The following is a 9,261-nucleotide window of genomic DNA, read 5'->3' on the forward strand; positions in this document are numbered from 1 at the left end:
GGGTAGACAGGAAGAGAGCATAGGCTAGATAGGAAGAGAGGCTAGATAGGAAGAGAGGGTAGGTTAGATAGGCAGGGTAGACAGGAAGAGAGCATAGGGTAGACAGGAAGAGAGGGTGGGCTAGACAGGAAGAGAGGGTAGGTTAGATAGGTGGGCTAGATAGGAAGAGAGGGTAGGTTAGATAGGCGGGCTAGACAGGAAGAGAGGGTGGGCTAGATAGGCAGGGTAGACAGGAAGAGAGCGTAGGCTAGATAGGAAGAGAGGGTAGACAGGAAGAGAGGGTGGGCTAGATAGGAAGAGAGGGTAGGTTAGATAGGCGGGCTAGACAGGAAGAGAGGGTGGGCTAGACAGGAAGAGAGGGTGGGCTAGATAGGAAGAGAGGGTAGGCTAGATAGGCAGGGTAGACAGGAAGAGAGGGTAGGCTAGATAGGCAGGGTAGACAGGAAGAGAGGGTGGGCTAGATAGGAAGAGAGGGTAGGTTAGATAGGCGGGCTAGATAGGAAGAGAGGGTAGGTTAGATAGGCGGGCTAGACAGGAAGAGAGGGTGGGCTAGATAGGAAGAGAGGGTAGGTTCTCTAACCTGTCTGCCATCTATTTCCTGTCTCCTCTTCCTATCTCGCCTCCTCTATCTCCCCTATCCTGCCTCCTCTATCTCCCCTATCCTGCCTCCTCTATCTCCCCTATCCTGTCTCCTCTATCTATCTCCCCTATCCTGTCTCCTCTTCCTATCTTGCCTCCTCTATCTCCTCTCCTCTTCCTATCTCCCCTATCCTGTCTCCTCTATCTATTTCCTATTTTCCCTCCTCTATCTCCAATCTCCCCTATCCTGCCTCCTCTATCTATCTCCCCTATCCTGCCTCCTCTATCTATTTCCTATTTTCCCTCCTCTATCTCCAATCTCCCCTATCCTGTCTCCTCTATCTATCTCCCCTATCTATCTCCCCTATCCTGCCTCCTCTTCCTATCTTGCCTCCTCTATCTATCTCCCCTATCCTGCCTCCTCTATCTATTTCCTATTTTCCCTCCTCTATCTCCCATCTCCCCTATCCTGTCTCCTCTATCTATTTCCTATTTTCCCTCCTCTATCTCCAATCTCCCCTATCCTGCCTCCTCTATTTCCTATCTTCCCTATCCTGTGGCCTCTATCTATCCTACCTTCTCTTCCTGTCTATTTCCTATTTTCCCTCCTCTATTGATCCTGTCTATTCCCTGCCCTCCTTATCTATCCTTTCCTGCATTCCTTGTCTATCTTCCTTTCTAACCTATCCAATCTATTTCCTTCCTCATCTATCCTTTCCTACCCTCTCTGTCTATCCATCCTATTTCTTGCCTTCCTCATCTATCCTTTCCTACCCTCCTTATCTAACTTCCCTGCCTATCCATCCCCTGCCTTCCTCATCTATCTCCTAGCTTACTTAATGTGGGGATGATGATGACATCCCCACTTTTCCCGGCGTCCTGGCTCCCCCTTGCCGTAGCATATTGCAGATGTAGGTAACTCTTGCCCTGACTGGGATTTGAACCCCAGTCTAATGAACCACAGTCCATAACTTTAACCACTCAGTTAACCTGCTTCTACATACGTGTTACTTTGTTTGTGTGTATCTATAGATACATATGTAGATATCAGCCCTTAAAATTCACCTGCCCTGGATAAGGATCGAACCTTCAACTTCAGTATCTCCAAGCGGCTCTTTAACATCCTGAGCTATACCTCCTCACGCTTCCACTGTGTTTCTTGGAGCCTTTCACTCTCTCTTCTGGACAGCTGCCTTTAAAATTCACCTGCCCTGGATAAGGATCGAACCTTCAACTTCAGTATCTCCAAGCGGCTCTTTAACATCCTGAGCTATACCTCCTCACGCTTCCACTGTGTTTCTTGGAGCCTTTCACTCTCTCCTCTGGACAGCTACCTTTAAAATTCACCTGACCTGGATAAGGATCGAACTTTCAACCACTCGATCACCAAGCAGCTCTTTAACATCCTGAGCTATACCTCCTCACGCTTCCACTGTGTTTCTTGGAGCCTTTCACTCTCTCTTCTGGACAGCTACCTTTAAAATTCACCTGCCCTGGATAAGGATCGAACTTGCAATCTGAGGATTCCCAAGCAGCTCTTTAACAGCCTGAGCTATACCTGCTCACATGTCCACTGTGTTTCACAGAGCCTTTCACTCTCTCTTCTGGACAGCTGCCTTTAAAATTCACCTGCCCTGGATAAGGATCGAACTTGCAATCTGAGGATTCCCAAGCAGCTCTTTAACAGCCTGAGCTATACCTGCTCACATGTCCACTGTGTTTCTTGGGGCCTTTCACTCTCTCTTCTGGACAGCTGCCTTTAAAATTCACCTGCCCTGGATAAGGATCGATCTTTCAACCACCCAATCCCCAAGCAGATCTTTAACAGCCTGCGCTATACCTCCTCATGCTTCTACTGTGTTTTACGAAGCCTTTCAGTCTCTCTTCTGGACAGCTACCTTTAAAATTCACAGAGCATCAACAAGGATTGAATTCAGAACCTCAAGAGTTCCAACCGGTCCTCTAACAGCCTGAGCTACCAGGCCAGAGACACTTTGTTTGTGTTCCTTACAACTTTTAACTTTCTCCTTCAGACATCAGCGTGCAAAAGAGACTGACTGTTCACCTGAGAATCGAACCCTGACCCTGTGACATTCAAACCGGTCTTCTACCTCCCTGAGCTAACCAGCTGGAGACACTTGAAGCCTCCTCCTTGAGGATTTACTCTTGCTCCTTTAGACAATGCTTTAAAAAAAAAAAATTGAGGCACTGTATGACTAATTAAAAAATAATTCATAGTATATGTCAAAAAAAAACAAATAACTTGGTACGGTATGTTGAAAAAAATAAAGTTGCAGATTAAGACCAAAGGCAGGTGACAGCCTGAGCTACCAGGCCAGAGATGCTTTAACAGTGTTCTTCACAACTTTTGACATTCTCCTTCAGACATCGGCGTGCAAAACAGACTGCCTGTTCACCTGAGAATTGAACCCTGATCCTCAAACTTTCAGACCTGTTCTCTATCTCCCTGAGCTAACCAGCTGTCCCATGCCTGGAAGGTGAACGAAGAATACAAAAACTGAGAAAAATTTGGATTTTGATTACATTTAACTTTGACTTTGAAAAATCTGAACTAACCTTTTAACACACCAAAGACACGCAATACCACAAACTAACTAACTGCTTGAGGCAGTGGTCGAGCAGCAGCTCCCGTTTCTAGCTTGATAAAATTACTGTTTTTGTCCATGGAGTCTGGCCCTGAAGAGAGCACAGATTAAGTTTCAGTTCGGTTTAAAATATTTAGGTTTGTTTAGGAACTACTGGATGAATGAGACTTGGATTATATCACAAGTTGTGTGAGAGTTTGTAAACAGATGTTTTGATGTAGTCGAATAAGAATTTAGTTAGTTTTTGGATTCTTCGTTCGTTGGATTGTTACTTATTCACTTATTCGGCGTAACACAGGGTGAGTCGTTGATATACAAGCGGTCATTTGGGGTCATTGTGGGGGGATGAAGTCATAGGGGAGCACGTATAACAACAGTTTACTTTTATAACTTAAAATTGGTCTTACTAACACAAAAATAAGACCATTTTTACGACATACTGTTATACGACTTTTTAGACGTAGTATACTTTGACCTTTTTATGGTATGTCTTTCAACATACCCTAAAATTGAATGTCAGCAAATAATATAGTATGAAAGGTCAAGGAAAAGGTCACAGTACAGTACGACAGCAGTCATAGTCTTTGAGATAGACGCTTGTCATGGTGGAAGCATTCTCTCAGCGTTCTGAGTTTTAGTCCCTAGAATTCGCTGAGCCAAAGTGTGTTGGTTTCTCTGCTTTCCTAGGATTTGCCGACTAAAAGATTTACAGTATTATCGGCCTTATCCTTTAATTAAGATTGAATCAGCATCATCATCAAGTCTAACCATCTGAATGATTGTCGTCTCGTTCCGTCAGGCCAAAGAGCTGCAGACTCTGCACAACCTGCGCAAACTCTTCGTCCAGGACCTCACCACACGGGTGAAGAAGGTACGCCACCTTCCTCTGGTTGTTTCGTGTTTTTATTTGTCTGCCTGTTCAACATTTAACCTGTGCTCTGTGTTTTGTTTGGTCAGAGTGCAGAGCTGGACTGTGAGGAGGGACTCGGCAACGTTGCCCAGAAACAGAAGATCTCCTTCCTGGAGAACAACTTGGAACAGCTCACCAAGGTTCACAAACAGGTACAATACTCAAACTACGACCCTGATCCAGGAAATAAGAGATTAAATGTGCAATGCTGCATAAAAATGTTGAGCAAATGTAAATGTACTTTTCACCACTGCCCTCAGCTGGTTCGTGACAACGCAGACCTTCGCTGTGAGCTGCCCAAGCTGGAGAAGCGCCTGCGGGCCACGGCCGAGCGAGTCAAAGCCCTGGAGAACGCCCTGAAGGAAGCCAAGGAGAACGCCATGAGGGACCGCAAGCGCTACCAGCAGGAGGTGGACCGCATCAAAGAGGCTGTGCGGGCCAAGAACATGGCCAGGAGGGGGTTCTCTGCACAGATCGGTGAGCTGAGAGTCACACTTGGACAGAAGGGGAAATAAAATACATGTTTCTGAAAAACTGTTTTCTTTCTTTGTGCCTCAGCGAAGCCCATCCGACCAGGCCACCACCCGCTGTCATCTCCCATCAGCAGCTCCATCAGAGCCGGAGGCGTCTACACACACAACTAAAACCACAACAGCAAGTTAACCCTGTGAGTACTCTGAGGTTAAATACAGGACTCTAGGTCCTGCTGCTATCTGATAATAGTGGCTAAATCATTAAGTTAATATTTTTTTAAATTAAATTCTACATTGTTGTGACAGTATTTTTTATTGCTATAAGAATTCTTTATTAATTATTAAATATTTATTAACTTTTTAAAATTGTTTTGTTTAACAAATTGTTAGGACACATGAAGTCGTTCATTGTCTCGGTAAAATGAATAAATAAAAGGCCTCTATACATTTAGAGAGAGCAATGGTAACAGAGTTATATTACATTTATGTATTTATTTCATTAGTTTTTAATATTTATTTTGTTTTATTTTTTTTGTTTTTAATTTAGTTTAGTTTAAGATAGTTTCCAAAGTAGGTTTGCTCATTTTAGTGTAGGGTTGTTTTTTGTAAAAAAAAAAAAAAAATTATGATTATTTTTTAAAATTTAATTTAGAATTTTTAAACTTAGTTTTAGGGGTTTTTTTTTCAGTTTCACAATTTTTTTTAATTTATTTATTACTTTTTTAATTTTATTTTTATATTTAGTTTATTTTTAAGTTTCACTTTTTTTATTTCGTTTTTTATATTTAGTTTATTTTTTTAAGTTTCACTGTTTTTATTATTATTATTTTTATATTTAGTTTTAGTTTATAGGTTTCAGTATTTTTTATTTATTACTTTTTTAATTTTATTTTTTTATATTTAGTTTTAGTTTTTAATTTTTTTAAGTTTCACTATTTTTTATTATCATATTTAGTTTTATTTTATTATTTTGTTTTGTGTATAAACATAATATAGGGGCATTTGTCAAGGAAATTTAAGTAGTTCAGAATTGGTATTTACATGCAAACAAGTTGTAGTTTATATTTTTATTATTTATTATTATTTTATTTTTATTTTGTTTCAGTTTTTTTTTTCCCACACCTAGTTTTAGTTTAGTCTGGTTTTAGTTAACTAGAATAAGAGTGGAAAGTAACAATAAAAATCAATTAGAAATATATTTATAAATTAATGAATTAAATATTTTTAAATATTATAAATATTTATTTATAATTATTTATAAAAAATAAAATTCACAAAGAAAAATAGAAATTAAAAAAGCAAATGTTTTCTCAAGCCTAGTTTTAGTTAACCAAAATAACCTTGGATAATCATAATAAAAAATAAATTTTAAAGATTTACTTAAACTTACTAAAAATACTTGTGACTACATTTTAAATTTGTACATGCAAAAAACTTTTTCGTCCTTCTGTTGCTCACGAAAAAGCAATGAAAATATAATTAGAGACTAAAAACGAAGTTATCTTCTGCTGCCTTAACACGTTTTTTAACTGTTTTTATTTAATTTTTTGTCTGATTTTATTTTTATATCCAGATTGCCTCTAAATTTGTTCAAATTTTACTTTCTATTTTACATTACCTGTAAATTTGTTTTCATGTATGGATTGTGCTGTATAAAAACATATTTCCATTTGCTTGTATAAATATAAAGCTGCACAAAAATACAGATATATAAAAACAAAACCAACTTGTGTCATACTGTCATTGAAACTAAAGTGGTGTTCCTTCCTGCAGACAGACCATAACCAACTCAACGCATGCCCACCGCCCCACCTGGACCCACAAGCCCCGCCCCTCCTGTTGGAGCACCAATGGGAGGCCATCACGACAGACTGTCACCGCTCAGAGAAGCAAACATCCATCGTGTACATACCGATATGAGACGTAAACAGATTTCATTTGCTGAATGTAGATATCAGAGGCCTCGTTTAGGAAACGTCCTGCTTGGTGTCCGAAATTATAATTTACGGAAAAAACTGATCAGTCAGAACCAATATTTATTGATTCTCCTGATTATATGTTGTTTTATTTGCATAATTACGAGCGTACATTTTGTAAACGAGGTCCTGAGTTTCTTTCTGAAGGACTTAGACATGAGTTCAGAAGTTTAGCAGGTGCATTATTTTGGTTGTGATTTATGATTGCGACTGTACGTTTGTACCGACCTCCAAAGCTTGAAGAGCCAGGCAGATATTTGGGGTTTTAATTTAATATTAAACCAGCACTCATTCAGTTAAAGGACGAGCTAGACATTTTGGGAAACACTTTTTGAAGAGAGTTAGATGAGAAGATAAAACCAAGTGTCATGTCTGCAGAATCAGAATGAAGCTGCAGACATGAGCGTGGTGTCAATCCTCTTTTCTAACTCTCCGCACAAACGCCAAAATGTCAAACCGTCCCTTTAAGAATGTCACTTTAATGCCACTGCAGCTAAACGCCTTTGAGTTTCACACCTAACGTTGAAGGTTAAAGCGAGATCGAGTAAAGGCGGGAATGAATTTCAGCCACATTGTGCAGACACCGACACACATCTCGTCAAAGTGTGTGTTGAAGCATTTTTCCTCGTCTGAATGCCCCTAGTTGTATTTCTATACTAATACCTGTGCTAATACTTTGTGTTGTCTTTGGGGTTTCTGTCACGTTCTTTTTCCCCCCAGTTGCCTCTTTCGTGTCCCTACAGGCGACAATCACAACAAATATAAGCTTAAAAACAAAAGTTTGTCCGATGATGAGATTTCAGTCGGAAGCCGAATGAAAAAAGTCCAATTTAAACTGTTTAAGGACGCGGCTGTGAAATGATTTGAGACTGTAGCTGCAGTCCTGTTGGGACACTGACCAGCCAATCAGGCGTTCCCTGGACTCAGAACAGTCTGGTTTGTTAGTTTACAGCAAAAAGGAAAATCTTTAAAATCTTAAATTTGTCGGGACGAAGAGAAAAGTTCTGCATTCTCTCTGTAAAGCTCCTGATCAGCCAATCAGAGACCTTAAAGGGCAACTTTTCAACATGGACCCTATTTTTCCATGTGGCTAAGTGAGGAAGCGAATTTTGCACCATCAATTTACATCCACTAAAAGTGTTCGTTTTTGTCACTGACAGGCTCACATTTGTCTGACAACATTATGTAAAGGATCCCGACAGAGATAGACCTTTTTGTGCAACTAGAAACGGCCTCGAAATCAGCATCACCAAACCCACCAGACTCCATTTAAACAAAACGTAATTTTATTATCATAAAACATACTTCATTTAAAGTCGACAGAAACAAAATAAAACACACAAAAGCCATCTTGGTTCGTCTTCTCACTGTTCCAACAATCACCAGCTCTGGTTTGGTTGAAATTAACCCTTAAATCACGCAGTTAGATGTGGAAACATGTTGCCTCTATACACGCTAAAATTACTGGTTTTTTTTAAATGGGGTCTGGTGGGTTTGCCGATAGCAGTTCTGCGGCTGTTTCTGGTTAGACAAAAAGGTCTGTCTCTGTCGGGATCCTTTCCATAATGTTGCAAGACACTTTGAATAATCCAACCAGACTCCATTTAAAAAAACAGTAATTTTAGTGCGTATAGAGGCAGCATGTTTTCACATCTAACTGGGTGAGTTAAAGGTTTATTTCAACCAAACCAGAGTTGGTGATTGTTGAACAGTGGGAAGACGAATCAAGACAGTTTCTGAGAGTTTCAACTGGTTTCTGTCAACTTTTAATGACGTGTGTTTTACACGGATAAAATTCCAGGTTATTTAAATGGAGTCTGGTGGGTTCGAAGATGGTGATTTCGGGGCCAAAAAAAAAAGGATCTTACTCTGGCTGAATCCAAATGCTGGACTTCAACGCACTTGCGGACTTTGAGGGCGCGTTCCTCAGGGAGTGCTTTGGGCTGTCCAAATTCACAGTTCAACCAGTCCACAAGGGGCCTTAAGCGGACTTTGTGCAGACTTTCGGAGAGTCACTGATTTAATTGTCCATAATTCATTGCAGTAGTTTTTTTTTCAATAGCCGACTTAAATAAAAGTTATGTATACGTAAAATAATTACTGTAGCCTATTGAAACTCTACTTGAATCGTGAAGGCCAGAAATAATATCCAGCAATATTACAATACAGAAATATGTAGAAATATAGGCTGCAGAGGGGAATCAAAATGCACTGTATTAATGCAGCCTTGATACAGGCTGCACAGTGTAATGCCAAATATATATAGGCTAGGCTAGTGGCCGAAAAAAAAAAAAACCCAAGTCCAAGAGGGTGGACATTTGGATTCAGCCTCTGTGGGGATCCTTTCCACAACGTTTTCAGACATTTAGAATAACAATCTGAGCCTGTCAGTGGCAAAAACAAACCCTTTAAGTGGACCTAAAGTGACGGTGCACAATTGCCCCATTTGGTTACATTGCAGCCTGTTTTGCTGCTGCCGTCTGCAGCTGTCTCACTCAACACTGGACCAATTTCCAAAACGGTTGTCTCTGTTAGTTGCTTAGAAACAAGAACACGGTAAAATAGAGTCCCGGTTGAAAAATTCACAACGTACCCTTTAAACAGAGATGATGTCATTATGTTTCACTCTGCCACACTTTGTGCCTTTTGGAAACACCCGCACTTAAATATCGTCACATAACTAACTTCCTAAACTGAAGATTGTAATCGATTACCTC

At 40.1% G+C, this 9,261-nt stretch overlaps 1 protein-coding gene across 2 annotated transcripts in view; it reads left to right on the top strand.

The window, feature by feature from the left end:
- The window catches only part of LOC125884753 (kinesin heavy chain-like), a 35,510-nt gene extending 26,911 nt beyond the window's left edge, over window positions 1-8,599 (top strand). The window contains exons 22-26 of one of the 2 annotated variants that reach the window (XM_049569919.1): window positions 3,985-4,056; window positions 4,143-4,247; window positions 4,356-4,572; window positions 4,654-4,762; window positions 6,342-8,599. In XM_049569919.1, the coding sequence (XP_049425876.1) occupies window positions 3,985-4,056; window positions 4,143-4,247; window positions 4,356-4,572; window positions 4,654-4,739 (480 nt within the window). In that variant the 3' untranslated portion in view covers window positions 4,740-4,762; window positions 6,342-8,599. The remainder of the gene's footprint in view (window positions 1-3,984; window positions 4,057-4,142; window positions 4,248-4,355; window positions 4,573-4,653; window positions 4,763-6,341) is intronic. The other variant, XM_049569920.1, reaches the window with a different exon arrangement.
- The last annotated feature ends 662 nt before the right edge of the window (window positions 8,600-9,261 follow it).

The sequence above is a fragment of the Epinephelus fuscoguttatus genome, linkage group LG24, assembly GCF_011397635.1.
Source record: "Epinephelus fuscoguttatus linkage group LG24, E.fuscoguttatus.final_Chr_v1".
Classification (NCBI taxonomy): Eukaryota; Metazoa; Chordata; class Actinopteri; order Perciformes; family Serranidae; genus Epinephelus; species Epinephelus fuscoguttatus.